At 38.1% G+C, this 22,204-nt stretch overlaps 1 protein-coding gene across 2 annotated transcripts; it reads right to left on the bottom strand.

Annotated features, from left to right (window-relative positions):
- Positions 1-6,164: 6,164 nt before the first annotated feature.
- Positions 6,165-7,168, bottom strand: LOC149233900 (uncharacterized). 2 transcript variants are annotated; one of them, XM_089461065.1, is made up of 4 exons: positions 6,809-7,168; positions 6,681-6,731; positions 6,562-6,606; positions 6,165-6,453 (listed from the first exon to the last, which is right to left on the bottom strand). In XM_089461065.1, the coding sequence occupies exons 1-4, from the start codon at positions 6,876-6,878 to the stop codon at positions 6,341-6,343; spliced, it is 279 nt and encodes a 92-aa protein (XP_089317191.1). In that variant the 5' UTR covers positions 6,879-7,168; the 3' UTR covers positions 6,165-6,340. The 2 variants fall into 2 exon arrangements, with proteins under 2 accessions (XP_089317191.1, XP_089317190.1); XM_089461064.1 differs by having other exon boundaries at positions 6,562-6,731.
- Positions 7,169-22,204: the final 15,036 nt, after the last annotated feature.

The following is a 22,204-nucleotide window of genomic DNA, read 5'->3' as shown; positions in this document are numbered from 1 at the left end:
CTTCCTCTCTTACTTGAGGCTAGCTCTCCTCCACCACAGGAGGGGTATCCATAGAAGATATATGATAAAATTTAAGTTTAAGTAGATGGTGGGTTGCTAAGACTAGTGCCAATCCAAGGGCTATGGAGTCAATGAATACAAAGAGGGCTTAGACTAATATGGAGAAGATGTAGTCAAGCCATACATTGATGTGCTTTGTCTAATCCAAGTAGATTCTTAAAGTCATATGAGAGTACAAATGAGGATCCTTATGCAAATTGCACCATTAATGCTATGAATTTACAACGTAGAGATATTGTGCAACGATAGAATAATGAGAGAAACTTTGACATGAGATTATAAGCAAATAGGGTTAGTTAGACAACCTTTTAATAAACAACACAATGATATTTCACATTAAAACATATAACCGCATAAGATCATCAAGCCATAACATGTACTAGACCATATATGTTGTTATAGTAGCAAATGCCCCAATATTCTAAATTACAATAAAGAGCTAAGAAGGGTTAAGAACTCCACTCCTAGTCCCTTCTCATGTGCAAAGATTTGCCTTCGAGAGACTATCAAACAACAAGATACAATAGCCACTGAAACATAAAACCCACATTATGCAAGAAAAAATAGATGAATGAAGAGAGCCTCATATATACTTGCTTGTACTTTCACTTCCTCCTTCTACCTAATGTTCAGCTAGACTTAATGAGGTTTTCCCTATCAATCCAACCATGAATAATAATGGAGATAGAAATTCCTTGTATAGATTTGAGCTCCATCTCCTTGACAATATAGAACATTTGTGGAATCTAGATCCACAAATCTCTCCAAAGAATAACCATAAAATGTTTCTAGAATTCATGGTTTTCTCGAAGAAAAGAACTAGAATAATACATCATAGGGTTCTCTAAGACAATAATACCCAATATAGAACAACAATGATGAAGAGGATGCCATATGTCTTTCTCTCAAGCAAAACACCTCCTTGAATGAAGCATCTTTGACCAAGTAAGTAAACATCTCGTGCCACTTGTCCTCTTGCCCTTTGCTACACCCTACAATGCTTGTCCTATTTCCTTTTGACACATCCCACAAATATAGTCTTAAAGTATGCAAATCTTAGTCTTATGTGCAAGTTGTTCTATAAATTTTCCCAATTTAGGTGATTACAGTGCTAATGTTTTTCATTAAATAACTCAAATTATGACCTATTTAAAAAATGTAAATTAAATTTTAAAACATTGTATCAATCACACAATAGTAGAAAAATGAACAATAGCAGAAATTTAACACATGCACACGAATGGATTTCTCATTCTAATCAACATTTTATTTTATTGATTAAAGCTTACAAGATGGCTTTTAGAGCTTGCTTGTACTAACAGTTGTATGGTCAATAAAATCACCTCAAATAGTAGTGTACAACTCGTGTAAAAGATGATATAGCTACAACAATACTACCTATTGTGTTTTTGTCTTTCTTGGATAGCAAATCTTTCTCTCTCCTCTCAACACTAAATCACACCCAACAATCCATAGAAAATAGTGTATAAACTATGCATAAAGAAAAGACAATTATAGCATTATTGGTATCTTGTCGATCTCTTTAGTAGATTTGTTCATTTTCTTCATGATGCATTCATTCTTCTTCCAACTCTTTTACTCTCCTCTCATATGAGGCCAATTTCTACTCTCCTGTCCTCTTTATGTTTTGAGAGAAAATCTAATCTTCTCAATCTGAGCTAAGAATAAATTTTAATCTAAATCGCTAATGTTCTAGAGCATTTCACTTAGATCCCTAAGATGAAGTTGACTTCAAAACAATAGACTTTAACTTTTCGTTTATTTTTCAAGTGAAATCACAAGATGGAAATACTGACCACTTTTCCAAGGCGGTCACCAGTGAAATGTCTCAAACCACTAACTGCACGCTCACACTAAAACCTATAATGCAAAAAGTTCTTGGTTAAGCTACTTTTCTTAACACTCCCTCTGAGTGAGGAAGGAATTATATCTTAAAATGTTTCATGCTTCATTTTCATTGATCTATGGTAATATATTGGAGCTTCATTACTCCCTTCTAAATCTTGCCTTGTATGAAATGATATTTGATATTTATGCGCTTGGACCTATTATGAAACATTGGATTCTCAAAGAGTTTGATTCAACTCTAATTATCATAATAAATGGTTGTGGGATCCAACTATTGATCAAACAGTCTTGCAAGTAACTTATGAATTTAGATGGCCTCACATTAAGCAGTACTAGTTGTCATGTATTCTACCTCTATTGATCCAAGTGCCATTGAAGTCTACTTCTTATTTAACTAGGGCATTGTTGATCCCAAGATAGAGCAACACCTTGAGTGCTCTTCTTGTTTGTTGCATTCTTGTAGTGTCCCTTCTTGGTTAGTTAGTTTTGGTGACACCTAGAGGGTGATTTTGATGGAGTGTATAAAGATTATATATGTCAGACTTATGTATATGCTTGTACACTATAGACTTGGTTTGGGTCACATGGTTTTTGCATGCTTATGATAATATCTATGGTTGTGTATTTTGGTTAAGTGCATATTATCGATGTTTCTCTTTTGGCATCCTATTTTGACTTGGATGCATGACATGAATGATGGTCTATGATTGCGACACATGAACAAAATCTACCATGTGGAGTAGTTAACTGACCATATTCTTGATGATCTATGAATTACATGATTATGTATGCTTAACCATGTATTTAGCAGGAATTGGCAGGGAACTTAGTTACTTGTCAAGAAGGATGCTCATATAATAAATGGTCATGGAGGTCATATATACAGTTATGTTCAGATAATAAATGATCGTGGAGGTCATGTATATAGTTGGTTAAAATCAACTATACCAATACCTTGAGGAAAATCATGGAGCTTCAAAGAAGCATAGATGAGAATCAATGGAAAATATTAAGGCATGGAGTCCTAACTTTATGAAAGATCAAGGTGTGGAGTCTTGGATCTTTGCAATAGATCAAGGCATGGAGTCTTGATTCTACTAGGACGCGGAGTCCTAACAAGTCGAGAGAGGTGCACAATAGGGGTGTGAAATCCCTTTTCTTTCACTGAAAATAATCACCACTTTAGGGATTACACCACTTGAATTAATTCCAATTTACCCACTTTATAGGGTGATTTGAATAAAAAATATTTTAAAATATTAATTACCTATTTTTGAAAAATCAATAATATAAAGTTTTCTAAAATGACAGGTGGTGAGGTGTCACTCCACTCAATGCTTATAAATATTGAAAGAATTTCCCCATGAAGGGGGATTTTAGGAAGAGTAGGGAGATGTTGCCGAAATGACTACTAAATTCCTAAATTTAAAATCCCAATATGGAAATTGAGTGGTGTTAGAGGAAGATAAGATAGCTTCCTTAGTTTGCCCAATGATTCTCACTATTGCTGAATTTAGCACTGTTTGTGAGCTCATAAGGCTCGGGGGTTCCAAGGAAAAATGTTTCCCTTGGATATGGTTGGGTGGTAAAACTTACTGGTCTGTTGGAGTTGGCCTGTTGGAGTTGGCAAGCAGAACTGCTGAACAAAGACGACTGGTAAAATTTCCAGTTGGAGTTGGCCTGTTGGAGTTGGCAAGCAGAACTGCTGAACAAAGACGACTGGTAAAATTTCCAGTTTGTTATATTTTTCTTTAATTAACCTTTCTTGGATTAAGATGTAACTAGTTTACATTTTAAATAGTTCTTGTCATTCTAAAATATCTTATTATTGTTTTTGTTTTAACTAATGGGTGAATAGCGACTCCAAATAGTAATTCTTTCATTTAAATGGGTTGTGAGCCGACAACATGGTAGTGTTAATTGTAGTCCCTATGTCTTCTATCGATTATTTCTAGTTTGCAACTCTCTGCTTTATTTTTACATTTTTGTTTATGAAAGCATATATTCAAGACGAGTTATTATTTTGTTAATTTTTGTATTTTTAGTTTGCAACTCTCTACTTTCTTTTTACATTTTTGCTTATGAAAGCATATATTGAAGACAAGTTATTATTTTGTTAATTTTTGTTGAGAAAGAAAGAAGAAGGATTACCATTTAAGCTTGTAATTTACCTTTACGAGTAAAAAGGGGTTGAAGAAAAAAACAAATCATGTCATGTAAATTATAATTGGAAGAGATGATGTTCATAATCGTATTCTATGGCACCCTCCTTCGATTAGTTGGTTTCCTTAAAAGTTATATGTTTATCTTTTATCTAATAATAGCGTTCTGCACAAGTCTTTTTTCAAACTATGGCATCCTCCTTCGATTAGTTGGTTTCCTTAAAAGTTATATGTTTATTTTTTATCTAATAATAGCGTTCTGCACAAGTCTTTTTTCAAAGTTTAGAAGTCATTGTTTTGAAGACACCATGCACATTCTTTTTGCTTGTTTTCTTTGGAATATAACACTTATTCTTTTTGCATTAAAGAAAGTTCTCTTGAAATATAACATTTATTCTTTTTGCAGAAAAGAAAGTATTCTTTGAAATATAATGCTTATTCATTTTGCAGAAAAGAAAAACATATATCTCTGTTTATTTTTTTTTTACCAATGTCAATGTGCTAATTTAGAGTGCCGTATCATTAAATGCAATGGTGGATACTACTTTTAGTTTGATAGGTATATATAGTGGTGTGTTACATTTACCTTGGTTAATGTGTGATATACCTACTAGTTTGTGAGATAAATTAGTGCAGTAAACTTTGTAACTTTTACTAGAAAGCACTAAATTAGTGCGGTAATCTTTGTAACTTTTACTAGAAAACGTAAATTAGTGCTTTTTAACTTTTACTAGAAAACGTTACAAGATAAATTAGTGTGGTAATCATCTGTAACTTTTACTATAAAAAGTTTATGATTCCTCCCTTTGCAATATATAGTTTGAAGTTTTCATTATTGCCAAAAGTATTGGTTTCTGAAAGAGGTTAACCTTGGTAATATTTTATAATGTTGGTAATATTTTATAACCTTGGTAATTCTTGGTGAAATGAGACTTTATGATTTATCCATTTGTATTATGTAGTTTAAAGTTTTATTCTTGTCAAAAATATTAGATTGTGATAATTTTTTAAAGAAGATAAGCTTTCTAACATTTTATAACATTTACTATTAAACATTTTATACATTGGGATCTTTGGTTATTTTACCAATAGTTGATTTTGGAATGGGTTTTAAATCATTTATTATTATTTTAATGGTGCACTCTACATGACACCAAATCTTAGAGTAATTTTGTTTGGACAATGTGAAAGAAAACTTTTGTTTGGACTCTCGTTGAAAAGAATTGATGCAGGAGCATCCAGCTCCGAGGAGACAGAAGATCGATGACTGGCTCGCGAAGAAACAGGACACGACTTCAAGAGTGGTTGGACAGGTCATCAAAAGAAAAACTGGTTGTTGTCTTTTGTTAATCATTGTTCATTTCTTTTCTTTTATTTATTTTCAGAACAAGTTAAGTTACTGGTTGTTAGCTTAGGTAACCAACAACTGTTTAGTTAATTTATTGTTTAAAGAAACAGGTAACAGTTATATAATTTAGTTTCTAGACGGTTATATTCAGTGTAGCTAAAAATGAAAAAGACGAATGTAAGAGGGACTTTTTTTTTTTGGTTCACCTCAGAACGAGTTAAGAAGAGATAGCAAGACAGTATTCAAGCAGTATTAAAACACCCTCTGTAACTGAAGCATTGTTTCCTTTTTCTGAATATAAACTACTGTTCATTACTTTTCCATATTGTACATCTGAGTATTACAAAGCATTTGTTATTTTGAAAACGAATTGAGATAGAACGAAGTTCACATACTGTAACTAGAAATACTGAAGCATTACAGGCATCAAGCCAAAACCATAAGTTATGTTATCAGAACTAACACACAGCAAGGTAGCGTAAGGCGGCCAAACAGCATATGCATACAAGTATTGCGAGGATAAAGGAATGACACAGGCATCGTAGCAAGCCAAGTTGCGGCCATAACCGAACAGAACCCGCAAGCAAACGCAAAGAGTCACACGGCCATTTGCAAATCAAATACAACGACTATTAAAAGAGGTAACAGTTCAAGACCCACTGATTCCATTAATATAACATTTCATAAGTCTTTATAAACAACAGTTCGACAAATAACAACAGAGTCATATATCAAATCCGGCACCGCCGTAACAGTATAAAGTCCAAAACCTTGTTGCATGGAGGTCATATAATGATACAAAGGAACGAAACCCTGAGATTGTAAATGCCAGCAAAGGGGCACGGCTAACCCTACAAAATCTAACCAACAGAAACCTATGGCAAATTCCACATTGTATAACCTATAGAAACGCTGGAATAGGAGTAGACCCTACCCGGTCACAAAGGGTACCAGGGTTGGAGAAAGTTGAAGACTGCAAGTTTGAAACCCTCGCGAGCAGAGCTCCCAACCAACCTGCACAGAACAACGATATGAGTTAGTGCGTTTCTATAACCAGAACAAATATCAGAGTGAGAGAAGTAAAGACAGCAAGGTGCGAGAAGAAGAGAATAGCGGACCTACCCAAGGGTCGACGGAGACTGCCGAGCCATAAACCAGTTCCACAAGCTGAAAGGCACAAAAACCCTGTAAGCATCGACAACAGGTGACAGAGGATGATAAAACATAGCACGAGAGTTTACCTCGAGGCCAGGTTGCGTTCGGAGGAGTGATAGTCTCGTGGTTGTGAACACCTGCACAGAACTGGAGCTCAGAAATCGAAAACCAAAAGGATTACTTCGCCAAATTCATGAAAATATAAAACCCTTACCACAGACTTCCGAACCAGACCATTGAAGACAGCAGCTACAGTGAAGGATTCGCATCTCAAACAGGGCCATAGTCAGTGACAGAGCGAAGGATACGGTGGGTTAGCGCACAGAGAGCATCGCCATAACAACGCGGAGCAGGTAACAGTAGAAAGACAGAGTGTAAATGAGCCGAGGATAACCCTTAAGGGTTTAACATAGGCGGGAAGCCTTTTCAACGGGAGGAACCGGTGACCATACCCAATAACCGGCAGATAGGTGTTGTAAATGCGCCTCGGTATTGGGGGCAGATATTTGTCCGCGCCCAAGTGTGACCACGTGGGACTGAGGTGAGTCACGTGGCTGTGACCACGTCACCAGGGCTGGGCCATCATAAGTGGTATCAGAGCTAGTTTCTTGAGTTAGAACCAATGGAACAGGGAGAAGGTGAAGGTGAAGGAAGAGGAAGAGGAAGAGGAAGAGGAAGAGGAAGGGGAAGAGTAGTCCGGAGGGTAGTAGATGATGGACTTCGAGAGGAGATTCGAGTTTTGCGTGAAAGATTGGCAGTGGTGGAAGCTGGGGGAAGAAGAAACCCAGCAGATGACAGTGATGAAGAAGAAGTTGAACCAGAGGAGGAATTAGAGGGGGTGACACCAGAATTTAGATTGTTGAAGTCGGTCTTGCTGTCAAGTCATAAGCCAAAACATGAGTTGTCGACTTATGACGGAAGTCTGTCCGCAGACGTGTTGTTGGATTGGTTAAGTGAAGTCAACAAGTATTTTGAATTTGAGGAAACCAGCGAAGATAAGCAGGTGAAGTTCGCCGCCACCAAGCTGAAAGGACATGCGTCCTTGTGGTGGGACAGCATTCAGGCGGAACGGAGGAGGCTTAACAAACAGCCTATAAAGAAATGGTCTAGAATGGAGGCCAAACTGAAAGAGAAATTCTTACCACAGGATTATCAGATTATGCTGTACAGGCAGGTACAGAACTTGAAGCAGAGGGGAATGACTGTGAAAGAATTTACAGAAGAGTTCTACAAGTTAAATTTGCGAGCAGGATATGTGGAGGACACCCCGGAGAAAACAGCCAGATTTGTGAATGGCTTAAGGGGGGAAATCTTAGATGAAATTGGTATCCTTTCACCCCGGACAATGGAAGAAGCCTATCAGTTTGCACTGAAGGCAGAAGAAAAGATTAACCGGAAGCAGAATGCCAGGAGAGGAGGTGGAACTGGCAGGGGAAAGGGTAAAGTGTTTGGAAGAGGCCGAGGTACAGGCCCCAGTGAAGAAAGCAGCAGTTCTAAAACTGCTGGAGCGACAGAAAAAGACAATAGCACGAGAGGAGGACGACCACCTCAGCGAGGGCGAGGAAATGGTCGGGGCAGAGGAGCTGTCCAGTGCTATCGCTGCCACAAATGGGGGCACAAGTCTTATGAATGTCCTGAAGCTGAACCAGCAGGCGGAAGAGGGACTTATGTTGTTCAGACTGAGGATGCTGAGGCAACACCTCAGGAAGCAGAAAATGCACCAGAGACAGGTGAAGCTTTGGTGTTGAACAAAGTGCTGTTGAAACCAGCAAAGGAGGTTGCAGAACCAGATCAGCGTAAAGCTTTATTCCGCACTGTCTGCAAGTCGCGGGGCAAGTGCTGTAAATTGATTATTGATAGTGGGAGTACAGACAACCTTGTGGCGGTGGAGATGGTAGAAAAGTTGGGATTGAAGAAATTAAAGCACCCTACACCCTACAAAGTGTCATGGCTGCAGAAAGGACATCAGCTGTTAGTCGACGAACAATGTGAAGTAGAATTTCAGATTGGTAAGTACAAGGATAAGATCCTTTGTGATGTCATGCCAATGGATGTCTGTCACTTACTGTTGGGACGACCTTGGCAGTTCGATAGAGGTGCAGTTCATGACGGGAAAAAGAATTGCTACAAGTTTGTTAAAGATGGGATAAAGCACACGCTTGTACCCATCAAGGAGGAAAATACAGCAGAAGCCAGTGGAGTGAAGGCATTGCTGTTGGGAGGAAAGGAGTTCGTGAAACAGATTGGGGACAGCGAAATCAATTTTGCTGTCATAAGGAGACCAAAGGCAGTAGTATTACACACACAGCTATCAGATTTGCCAGAGGAAGTTCAGCAGTTACTGCAAGAATTTGGGGACATAGTGGTGGATGATCTTCCAAATGAGTTACCACCAAGGAGGGGCATTAGTCATTGTATTGACTTTATACCAGGTGCAAGCTTACCAAATAAGGCTGCTTACCGTATGAGTCCCAAGGATCATGAGGAAATTAGGAAGCAGGTTCAGGAGCTACTTGATAAAGGGTTGATTCGAGAGAGTATGAGCCCTTGTGCAGTACCGACTGTTTTGGCTCCAAAGAAGGGAGGAGAATGGCGAATGTGCACAGACTCCAGAGCCATAAACAAAATTACTGTCAGGTACAGGTTTCCCTTACCGAGGATGGACGATATGATGGATTGTTTGAGTGGGGCAGCCTATTTCTCAAAAATTGACCTGAAGAGTGGATATCACCAGATTCGAATACGAGAAGGCGATGAGTGGAAGACAGCTTTCAAGACAAACGAAGGCTTATATGAGTGGCTGGTGATGCCATTTGGATTGAGTAACGCTCCCAGCACATTCATGCGTTTGATGAATGAGGTATTGAAAGAGTTTAATGGGAAATTCGTGATAGTTTACCTGGATGATATTTTGATTTTTAGCAGGACTAAAGAGGATCATTTCAGGCATTTACAGAGTGTGTTGAGGAAGCTGCAGCAAAACAAGCTGCTGATTAATCTGAAAAAGTGTACTTTTTTTCAGCGAGAACTAGTGTATTTGGGGTTTGTTATTGCAGAGAATGAACTAAAAATGGATCCGGAAAAGGTGGCAGCTATAGTTAGCTGGCCGTCACCAAGGAGTTTATTTGAAGTCCGGAGTTTCCATGGACTAGCCAGTTTTTACAGGAAATTTATCAGAAATTTCAGCGAGATTTGCGCACCTATGTTGGACACGATCAAGAAGGCAAATCAGCCTTTTCACTGGACTGAAGCGGCAGAAAATAGTTTTCAAACTTTGAAGAAGAAGATTACTGAAAGACCAATATTGAGACTGCCAGATTTCAACAAACTTTTCCAAGTTCGTTGTGATGCCAGTGGGACAGCCATTGGAGCAGTCCTCAGTCAAGAGGACAGACCGGTCGCTTTCTTCAGTGAAAAGCTAAATGAGAGCAGGCAGAAGTACTCAACCTACGACAAAGAATTTTATGCAATCATACAAGCGTTGAAGCATTGGCGGCATTATCTACTGGGAGATGAGTTTGTTTTGTTTACAGATAATTCTGCCTTGCAGTATATTATGCAACAGCATAAATTGAACCACAAACATGCAGCTTGGGTGGAGTATCTGCAGAATTTTACATTCGTATTAAAGCACATTAGTGGCCAAGCGAATAAGGTGGCAGATGCACTGAGCAGAAGAACCTTGCTTCTGCAGGAAAGCACAATGCAAGTTTTGGGTTTTGAGCATTTGAAGGAGCTGTATCAAACTGATACCGAATTTGGGGAGGCATATGAAGCCTGTCAAAACCCTTTGTTAAGGAATGATAGCATGTGGCTAGATTATAATTTGCAGGAAGGACTGCTGTTTAAAGGAGGACAACTGTGCATACCCAACTGTTCCATGCGGGAAAATATAATACAGGAGAAGCACAGTGGAGGACTGGCTGGACACTTTGGTATCGACAAGACGGTTGCTCAAGTACAGCACTTTTATTTTTGGCCGAAATTGCAGCGAGATGTGCAGAGGTACGTGAGCAGATGCAGAGTTTGTCAACTAGCAAAGGGTCATAGTCAAAACACTGGTCTATACTCACCATTACCGATTCCGAGTCGACCATGGGATTCAGTGAGCATGGACTTCGTTTTGGGTCTACCAAAGACACAGCGGGGCTTCGATTCAGTCATGGTTGTAGTTGACCGATTCTCAAAAATGGCACATTTTGTACCTTGCAGGAAAACCAGCGACGCTACCTACATTGCACACCTATTCTTTACTGAAGTCGTTCGGTTACATGGACTCCCGAAATCCATCGTCTCTGATCGGGATGTAAAGTTTACAGGTCACTTTTGGAGAACTCTGTGGAAAAAGTTAAATACACAATTGCAGTTCAGCTCTGCTTATCATCCGCAGACTGATGGTCAGACGGAAGTCGTAAACAGAAGCCTAGGGAACTTACTTCGCAGTTTGACAGGAGGAAATTCCCGGACATGGGACCGTGTACTTGCTCAAGCAGAGTTCGCGTACAACGATTCACCTAACCGCAGCACCGGTTACAGTCCGTTCCAGATTTTGTACGGTATGCATCCGCGAGGAGTGCATGAGTTACGGGATTTGGGGAAACTCGAGAAACGGAGTGCTGATGGGGAAGAATTCGCTCAAGCAATGAGCAATTTACACGAACAAGTCAAGCTGAAATTACAGGACAACAGTCTGAAATACAAGCAGCGCGCTGACACAAAGCGTCGAGAAGTTCAGTTTAACGTTGGGGATGAAGTCCTTGCATATTTACGTAAGGAGAGGTTTCCGAAGCGGGAGTATAACAAGCTAAAATTTAAGAAGATCGGCCCTTGCAAAATCATCCGCAAATTTTCTGCGAACGCTTACGAAATACAGTTGCCACCCGAGATTGGAATTTCTCCCATTTTTAACGTGGCAGATCTGTTTCCCTATGTAGCCAACTCAGAGAACGATACAGCCACTACAGTGCCACAGAAAGACAGCTATGAGGAAGGTTCTTGGACAAGACAATTACCAAAGGCACCACCCCTTGAAATCGAAGGAATTCTGGATACACAGGTAGCTAGACGCACGCGCAGGAAGGAGTATCTGCGATATTTGGTCAAGTGGCGGAACCGTCCAATAGAGGACAGTTCTTGGCTCGACGCAGCGCAGATAACTAAAGCAGGCTATTCTGTTGACGACCTCATGGAACGGAGCCATGACTTTTTGCCACCCCGGGAGCCTGATGCAGGAGCATCCAGCTCCGAGGAGACAGAAGATCGATGACTGGCTCGCGAAGAAACAGGACACGACTTCAAGAGTGGTTGGACAGGTCATCAAAAGAAAAACTGGTTGTTGTCTTTTGTTAATCATTGTTCATTTCTTTTCTTTTATTTATTTTCAGAACAAGTTAAGTTACTGGTTGTTAGCTTAGGTAACCAACAACTGTTTAGTTAATTTATTGTTTAAAGAAACAGGTAACAGTTATAGAATTTAGTTTCTAGACGGTTATATTCAGTGTAGCTAAAAATGAAAAAGACGAATGTAAGAGGGACTTTTTTTTTTGGTTCACCTCAGAACGAGTTAAGAAGAGATAGCAAGACAGTATTCAAGCAGTATTAAAACACCCTCTGTAACTGAAGCATTGTTTCCTTTTTCTGAATATAAACTACTGTTCATTACTTTTCCATATTGTACATCTGAGTATTACAAAGCATTTGTTATTTTGAAAACGAATTGAGATAGAACGAAGTTCACATACTGTAACTAGAAATACTGAAGCATTACAGGCATCAAGCCAAAACCATAAGTTATGTTATCAGAACTAACCCACAACAAGGTAGCGTAAGGCGGCCAAACAGCATATGCATACAAGTATTGCGAGGATAAAGGAATGACACAGGCATCGTAGCAAGCCAAGTTGCGGCCATAACCGAACAGAACCCGCAAGCAAACGCAAAGAGTCACACGGCCATTTGCAAATCAAATACAACGACTATTAAAAGAGGTAACAGTTCAAGACCCACTGATTCCATTAATATAACATTTCATAAGTCTTTATAAACAACAGTTCGACAAATAACAACAGAGTCATATATCAAATCCGGCACCGCCGTAACAATATAAAGTCCAAAACCTTGTTGCATGGAGGTCATATAATGATACAAAGGAACGAAACCCTGAGATTGTAAATGCCAGCAAAGGGGCACGGCTAACCCTACAAAATCTAACCAACAGAAACCTATGGCAAATTCCACATTGTATAACCTATAGAAACGCTGGAATAGGAGTAGACCCTACCCGGTCACAAAGGGTACCAGGGTTGGAGAAAGTTGAAGACTGCAAGTTTGAAACCCTCGCGAGCAGAGCTCCCAACCAACCTGCACAGAACAACGATATGAGTTAGTGCGTTTCTATAACCAGAACAAATATCAGAGTGAGAGAAGTAAAGACAGCAAGGTGCGAGAAGAAGAGAATAGCGGACCTACCCAAGGGTCGACGGAGACTGCCGAGCCATAAACCAGTTCCACAAGCTGAAAGGCACAAAAACCCTGTAAGCATCGACAACAGGTGACAGAGGATGATAAAACATAGCACGAGAGTTTACCTCGAGGCCAGGTTGCGTTCAGAGGAGTGATAGTCTCGTGGTTGTGAACACCTGCACAGAACTGGAGCTCAGAAATCGAAAACCAAAAGGATTACTTCGCCAAATTCATGAAAATATAAAACCCTTACCACAGACTTCCGAACCAGACCATTGAAGACAGCAGCTACAGTGAAGGATTCGCATCTCAAACAGGGCCATAGTCAGTGACAGAGCGAAGGATACGGTGGGTTAGCGCACAGAGAGCATCGCCATAACAACGCGGAGCAGGTAACAGTAGAAAGACAGAGTGTAAATGAGCCGAGGATAACCCTTAAGGGTTTAACATAGGCGGGAAGCCTTTTCAACGGGAGGAACCGGTGACCATACCCAATAACCGGCAGATAGGTGTTGCAAATGCGCCTCGGTATTGGGGGCAGATATTTGTCCGCGCCCAAGTGTGACCACGTGGGACTGAGGTGAGTCACGTGGCTGTGACCACGTCACCAGGGCTGGGCCATCAAGAATATTACTGAGTCTTTTTGTAGGTTGGCAAGATATACTTGATTATGTTTCATGCAACGTGCAACTGTAATAATAAGAATCTTTAGTTCAAATAGTACATATTTTGGTAATTATGACCAATCATTTATGGACACCATACTCTAGAATCCTTTCCTAACAGAGATGTGGATTATTCTTATAATAAATTGGATTTATTTTACTAAACTTGAGATTCAATGACATCGTCTCTTTTTTCAAGATTTTAAAGTATTATAAATATTACCATATTATTAAGTAATTGAAATTGTATGCTTTTAAAGTATTATAAATATTACCATATTATTAAGTAATTGAAATTGTATATGATTTATTAAGTATTGGAAATTGTATCTTACTTTTTAAAACTAAAATAAGAGTTATGTTGGATTTTTAGTTTTAGAATATATATATATTCTCTTGTAATATTTTGCATGTAAATCTATGGTAGTGATAAAAGATTCTTAGAATACATAAAAAAATTAATTTTAGTTGTTTGGGGTAAATATGAAAACTAATTGGGAAGTAAGATAAATGGATTTGAAATTAGAAAGATTATTCAAGTTATAATATTGGAGATTTAAGAAGAAAGTATTATAGTGGGGTCAACAATATATGAGCCAAAAGACTTTCCATCATGACTAAAAATCTCTCTCCATGATCTCAGTAAGTAAGTTATTGAGAAGAGGAAATGGAAATGAATTCCCATGTTGTGATCATTTAATGGTTTCATAATGGTATCAATTATTTCTAAAATGGCAAAATTTTATATTTAAAATAAGGGTATTGTTGCAAAGAAAGATTCTTCAAATGAATGGATCAAATGTTAACATCTAAACTTTATGTTACATGGAATGAATGTTTTTGGATATGCTGAGTTCTTTTTCATTATTAGAAAACTTATAATTTATGTGAGGATTAATGTTTTTAGTTTTCATGTATTATGAAAGGCCAAAAACATGATACAAAGTCTATATAGAGTATCATTAACATATAGAAATGATATGGATCTATTTTCAATGTTTGTATGAAACGTGGATGGGTTTTATGTATGAAGTCATATTTTATGATTTAAAATTAGCATTTAATATTATGGGGTCATTTCTGACAATTTAATTATATCTTCAAACATTTCTTAAGAATTTATATGATTTAATTGAAAACTTACATGTATTAATTAGATATATATTTATGGTGTACTTATGAATATATATATACAAATTAATTGTAAAGAGAGAAAAAAAATCACCAATTTTGGGTAACTTAAGTTATAGACCTAGTTGGCAGTAGAGGGATCTTACATATGATATCAGAGCGAGCTACAAAACTAGGGCCTAATGGGCATACATGCTTGTTAGTATATTAATATATGAATGATGATTTTGGATCCATGTTGAATTGTTATGTGCGTGTTTGTTTATTTGTTCTTAGAATAAGTGTAATTTGGATTACTATTTTTATTTTTTATTTTTTTAAGGCTTAAGGCTAAAATTTCATCATCATGTTGTTGTTGTTGTTGTTTCTTTCTTTCTTTTTTCTTTTTTTTGTTGGTTTGAGACTAAATTTTGAGAAAAAAAGACAAAAAATTGACATAGACCTCCCAAATATTTTTTTGTTTATTTTTTGTTAATATTTTGGAAATATATAGGTAATTTCTAAACTAATAATCCCCTCCAATTTAATAATTTAAAAAAATATATATATTAGGGCACTCTCGCACATAGTTTATCCTGCTTAAAAGCTTTAATTTTAAAAATTTTACAACACTTTAGCACAAATCATGTTAGGGCACTCTAGCACATAGTTTATCGTGCTTAAAAGTTATAATTTTAAAAATATTACAACACTTAGCACAAAGCATGTTAGGGCACTCTAGCACGTAGTTTATCTTGCTTAAAAGCTCTAATTTTAACAATATTACAACACTTTAGCACAAAGCTTGTACTTCATCTTGTTGTACTTTAGCATTGCGCTGATTTCATGGTTCAAGTTTCAATTGGCATGGAGATTTAACTTGGAATTCATCTTAATGTTTTCTGGTTTAAGGATATACTTTTGAAATAATTTGTAAAATTTTGGGGAGACTAAATTTGGAGTTTCTTTCCATTTCTTATTATTCCCATTTAAAGGTTATAATTTTGAGATTATTATGAAAGATTTGAGTTGAAGATTAGTTTGGCTTTAAACTCATATATTTTTTCTCAGGTACAATGCTATGATTTTAATATTATAGTGCAAATTCAATTTCTTGTTGTGTATCTTTAGGTTTTTTTTTTTTTACACAGTCGGTTACTTTTTTATATATTGCAAAAAAGGGGGAAAGGAAGCTAGTTCCTTGTACTATATGAGGAGGGCTGGATCAAAGTAGTGCATGACAGTGAGCGCAGTCCTCACAGCTACTTTAACAACCCTGTTTCTTAAAAACTTCAAAAAATACAAAGACCCGCACTTAACATTGATACAACGGACTTAACTAAAGAACCCGCACTTAACTTTGGAAAAGGCGGGCAATGAAAACAAACACATGGGACTATAGTTCTGCTTTTCCACAAACTTGGCGCAAATATCAAAACTGGCCTTTAATAAACTCAATCTCCACCGTAGATTTTCTTCGTCAAATCTTATGGACACCACCTAACGCCGATCAATTCAAACTGCACGTCTCTTCACTGTCGTCGATCCCCACGCAGTAGATCCAATGGCGGGAAATGATATCAGGTGGGAAAACCGCATGGAGAATACCCGCCCGATAAAGCGGTATTCTCGCCCCACCAGCTTGCTACGTGTCCAACGGTGAGTGGAATCGAGGGGTTCCCTCCAGAAACCACTTACCGCTTAATCTCCTCCTGATAAACCGCTCCTATGAATTCCCACCTTTTCGCTTTGACTAAGTCTCGCGCAAGTTAGCGCCCGATGACCCTTGATCTGCCTCCATCGAGTTCCTCTCCCGATACCTCTGTTGGCACTCCTTATTCGTTGATCTCCGGATCCAACAGTTCTTGTGTGGGGATTCTTCATCTGTCCCCTCACGCTTTCTTTGTGGCAAATCTTCAATTTTTTTGTGGTTTCTTGTCCTAATGTATTGGTCTCGGATGAGGGGAGACTTGCTGCTGTTGAATGCCTTACTGTCTCGGGTCGCCTGGGAACTTGCGCAGTCGACCATGGAGATCAGACTATTACTGTCCATGTGTTCATGGGTGACATGACTAAAGCCGACCTCGCCTAAGAGAGGAGGACAATTGGAATCTTGTTTTATCATATAGTGTAGCAAATTGGGATTTTGAGAGTCGAGCACTCTATGCTATGTTGATGATAGTTGAGAACCTATGTTGACTTATATTCTCTGCTTTCTTCATGTAATCTCCAACTTGAGTTGATATTTTGATTCTTCTTTTATATTTTCCCCCCTTGTAAAATTGCTTGTGAGATTTTTCGGATATGTATCCTCTTTCTCGATCCTCATACTGGTTGTGGGATCATGGTATACTTTCTTCATAAACTTCATTATTTTCTTTGATAATCCCAATTGGTCTGTCAATTGCTTTTTTGGCATGACTATCAGCGTCCTTATTTTGATTTCTTTGGACATGCTTTATGGTTATTTTTCCCAGGGTTTCAAAGCTTTTTCTGATCCTTTGATAGATTTTGTTGATGGCTATTCTTTTGAAGTCCCTTTTGGCATCCAAAGCTGCTATTATGATAGCCGAGTCCCCTATTATTATAGGGTCCTTGATTGCATTTTTGTTTAAAAGCCTTGTGCCTAGGAGAAGGTTGTATGCTTCAACTCTGTTGTTTGTCATTTCTCGAAGGCTCCATTCATAGGTTATTTTTTTTTTCCCATTTGGATCTAGAATGACTCCTCCTGGCCCTGCTTCACCTGGGTTATTTTTTGCAACTCCATCAAAAAAGAGAATGTGTCTCTTCTGCTCTTTTATCCATTCTGCAAATTCTTTTATCATCCAGTCTTAATTTCCAATTCTTGTTTCTGTGAAATTCTTTATTTTTTGATGTAACTACTGTTTTTGCTTTGTTTTCTAGCATTGCTTTACTTTACTCTTTCTCTTCTTGTTGTAAGTCATTCTGGTCCATTTTTTAGATTCCATTTGTACTTATTATCTCTGCAACTTGGCTCCAAGTTTTTGCTAGGATCTTGCCTAGATTTGGTTTTTCATCTTTAAAAATGCATTTGTTTCGGGCTAACCAAATTTGCCAACACAGGATTGAAGGGAGGCATTTCCATATCCTGTTTATTGTTGCCTTTTTTTCTTTGTATATTTGTAGCTTTTATCCCAATTTTTATGAAGAGTTGTCAACTGAGTTGTTGGATTTATGTTTATTTCTAAAGGACTTATTGCCTGTTTCCAACACTCTCTAGCCACCATACAGTTAATGAAGAGGTTTTGGATTGATTCTTCCTCCTTTTGACACGTGACACATTTTGAGGGCCCTTGTATTCCTTTTTTTTAATTTTTTAGAGGTAATCATCTTACCTTTGAGAAGTGTCCATGTGAAGACCTTAATTTTGGGCAAACTCTCTGAATTCCAAGTTGCCTTCCAAAGGCTCCAATCATTTTGATTGTGGATTTTTTGGAGGAGGTTGTACCCCGATTTCACTGTGTAATCCCCTCCATTTGGATCCCAAACAAATTCATCCTGCTCTTCTATGTTGATGGGGGTGGCCCCTGCCAGATGGGCTTTTAAAATTTCCCACTTACTTTTTAGTCTTGGTGGTGTTGCCAGCTTTTTCCATCTTACCCAGTTATTCTGATCCCAATCCGAGATAGAATAAAGAGTGTTAAAACTTTGCTCTTCCATCCATCTCTGAAGTCCCCTTAAATTTTGTTGTTGATTTAAGGGATTTTTCCCCATTATTCTATCCTCCCAAATAGAAATTGTTTTGCCATTCCCTGGATTTTTGGATATTTGATCTCTAATGAAAGGGATTATCCTTTTTACCAATTTCCAGATTTGGGTGCATGGCCTGTCTAGAATAGTTTCAATGAGCAGCTTTGTTCTATGACAGTTTAAGTATTTCATTGTTAGTACTTCTTACCACCAGTGGCCATTCCCATTTATCATTCTCCAGATAATTTTTGTCCCTAGAGCAATGTTCATTAGTCCTGGCAAACGAATTGCTATACCTTCTTTTTCACAGGGAAGAGTGACTTGCTCCCATTTAACAAGGCTGGGTTTTTTATTATCTTGTTTTTCTCCTTGCCAGAGAAAGCTTCTAATTATCAATTCCATTTGCTTGTGGGCGCTTACCGGAGCCATAATGATTGCATACTGATAGATAGGCAAGGCCAAGAGAAGTGTTTTAATCAGTGTCACTCTTCCTGCCAGGTTGAGCCACATCACTCCCCAATTCTGAATTTTCCCTTCATTTTCTCTACTTTCTTGTTCTAGACTTCTGATTTTACCACTTCCTTTGCTAAGGGTAGCCCAAGATAAGTGAAGTGGCTCCAATTTATTTGTAAAGGTATTTCCAGGATTTGAGAGATACGTTGCATTGTTTTTAGTGGGGTGTTCCAGCAGTATATTCTGCATTTGGAGTTGTTTAAGATTCCTCCTGAAGCTAGAAGAAATTCATCCAGGACTTTTTTGAATCCTTTTACTATAATGCAGGATGCCTTGCCTATGAGAAGGGTATCATCTGCAAAGAGAAAATGGTTTATATCTTTGACTCCTCGTGATATTTGGATCCTTGTTATTTTTTTCTCTTTTCTCTGGTTTTCCAACATAGCACTCAACAATTTAGCCATGATGATGTACAAGGATGGAGAAAACGGACAACCTTGCCTCAACCCTCGTGTGCTTTGGAAAAATTTACTGGGCCGACCATTGATTAAAGGGGCTATCCAAGGATTTGAAATACATGCCTGAATAATCTCTATGAAGTTTGTTGAGAAGCCAAACCTTTTGAGGGCTGCTGCAAGAAAGTTATGATTAACTCTATCAAAAGCATTAGCCATATCTAACTTAACAATCATTCCTCTCTCTTTTCTTTGGATACTACTATGGATAGCCTCCTGAACAATTATCACATTGTCTGTGATTTGCCTCTTGGGGACAAATCCTCCTTGGTTTTCTGAGATTATTTCTGAAAGTAATTTCTTCATTCTGTTTGCTAGAATTTTGGTAAGAATCTTATAAGACGAGTTGCACAGGGAGATTGGCCTATATCTGTTAAAAGTTGTAGGATTGGGTTCTTTGGGAATGAGGGCTAGGAAGGAGGATTTTGTATTTCCTCCAATCTTTTTTTTTTGGAAAGCATTTTTGAGTATTCTCATTAGGTCTTTTTTGATAATTTCCCAATGTTGTCTGTAAAAGGCTATTGTAAACCCATCTGGACCCGGTGCCTTATCAGGGTGGAGATTCCACACAGCTTCTCTGACTTCTTCCTCAGCAATTTCTTTATCTAATTCCCCATTTTGTTGGTCGCTTATTTTTTTTATATGCTGCAAAATTTCTTCATTAGTTGCCTGCTGGTCACTTGTTGAGAGGAGTTCTTTGAAGTGTTTATGTGCTGCGTTTTTTACTGCTTCTACTCCTTTTATTTCTTGACCATTTACTTGTATCTGTTCTATCTGATTTTTTGACCTCCTTATTTTCATTGTATTGTGGAAGAAGGTTGTATTTTTGTCTCCGGATTTTAGCCAGAGACATCTTGATTTCAGTCTGCTTTCCTCTTCTTGTTGCCTATTTTGCTTATATATTTCCATATATATTTCCTTTTCTTGTATTTGGTCTTGCTTACTTTCTTCCTTGTTCTCTTTTTCCTTGCAAAGGTTATCCATCTTTTTTTGCAGTTCGACCTTCCTAGCTTTGTCTCAAAGATCATTTTCTCTTGCCCAGTTTTTTAAGTGCATCCTTAGGTTCTTTAGCTTAGTTTCCCAAACATACTGGGGAGATCCTGTGACACTTTTTTTTCCAGTTGTCCTTTATTTGTTTTCCAAAATCTTCCTTGTTGTCCCAAATTGGATTATATCTGAAGGGAAGGGGTCCTTGATTTTCCAGCTTTCCCATTGTTAGCACCACCGGCTTGTGATCAGAAGCTGAGATGTGAACAATTTTACTTTTCACAAGAGTGTAAGCAGCTACTATGCTTTCATGAATAAGAATTATGTCCAACCTTTCTTTTATGTTGCTTTTTCCAATCTTTTGTTGTTCCAAGTGTATTTTCTATTGCTTGGCGGAATGTCTATTAATTTGTAATCTTCTATTATTTCTTCAAGAGCTTCTCTTGACGGATCATTGTGGAAGGTTTTGCCAAATTTTTCTTCTATGTTCCTTATCAGATTTAAATCCCCTCCCAGGATTAAGTGCCCACTTTGTCTCTCTGTTATTTCTTCTTTAACTGATTTCTAGCATTGTTCTTTCTCTCTATAGTGATTTGGAGAATACACATTTATAATGCTATACTGTTCTTTTGTATTGAGATTCCTTAACTCTGTTCGAATCCAGTGTCTACTGGTTTTGTGGGTCATTAATTCCCATTTTCTTTTGTCCCAGATGGTGTTGATTCCTCCTGATGCTCCTGTGGCTTCTAACGCTACTTCTTCATAATTTTTTAGTTTTTGAATCATTTTTTGACTTTCTTGCTTGTTTAGTTTGGTCTCTTGGATCATATATATATCTGGTTGTTCCTTGGCTAAAATGTCTCTAGCTGCATTGACTTTGAAGGAGGTGCCAAGGCCGCGACAATTCCAAGAGACCACTATCATTATTTATTGTTGTGTTGGTGTGGTCCTCCCTTTCCTCTTTGCTGAGTTTTTTCATGACTTCCTATTTGTTTCCCAAGGAATGAATCCATTGGTTGTTGCGTTCCTAGGGCCATTTCTTTAGTTATTGCCTCATCTCTGATTCCTTTATTTGATTTCCTTCCCACTTTTTTTTGTTTATCCCAAGCTTGGGGGATTTCTTTGGCTTTGTTTCTAGTTAGAATGTGATCCATTGAGGGAGGGGGAGGGCCGGATATTGGGTTGGGGGTGGATATGATAGGGTTTGAGGGTGGGGATCTGCGAGAGGGTGGCGATCTGGGAGAGGGTGGATCAAAGGAGTCTTCTAATGGCTCAAAAGGATTCGGAGTTGTGTGATCAGGAGGAGTAACCTTCGCTGGAGGCTAGGAGGTTGTTTCATTTGCTTCATGGAACTGATAAATATTTGGCACAGTCTGCTTATTGGTAGGTTTTTTCCTTTTCACTTGTTCCCATGTAGGTTCTTACTCTTCTACATTTTCATTCTCTATATTTTTAGGACACCTATTTGCAAAATGACCATACTCGTGACATACCTTGCATTTAAATGGTATTTTCTCATAGTCCAACTATTGAATGTGTGTCCACTTGTCGACCTCGATCTTTATTGCTTCTGGGAGGCCTTTTCCGAGATCTACTTCCACACATATTCTTGCACACACGTGCATATTGTCTTTTGGCTCACATCTGTCAATATATTTGCCCACTGCGTTTCCTATAGCCTTTACATATTCATCTCTCCAGCAGTGA

Source organism: Pinus tabuliformis, chromosome 8 (assembly GCF_031772625.1).
Source record: "Pinus tabuliformis cultivar Carrire ecotype Pingquan chromosome 8, CPIR1, whole genome shotgun sequence".
Classification (NCBI taxonomy): domain Eukaryota; kingdom Viridiplantae; phylum Streptophyta; class Pinopsida; order Pinales; family Pinaceae; genus Pinus; species Pinus tabuliformis.
Note: the sequence above shows the minus strand (reverse complement) of the source record. Positions and strands in the feature narration are given on the sequence as shown.

Bases quoted from the DNA above. Each gene is read 5' to 3' on its own strand.
- LOC149233900 (XM_089461064.1), bottom strand. From the start codon at position 6,878: ATGGCCCTGTTTGAGATGCGAATCCTTCACTGTAGCTGCTGTCTTCAA. The intron at 6,732-6,808 runs GTAAGGGTTTTA...AGTTCTGTGCAG, and splicing joins GTCTGGTTCGGAAGTCTGTG to GTGTTCACAACCACGAGACT. The intron at 6,454-6,561 runs GTAGGTCCGCTA...TGTTCTGTGCAG, and splicing joins CAGTCTCCGTCGACCCTTGG to GTTGGTTGGGAGCTCTGCTC.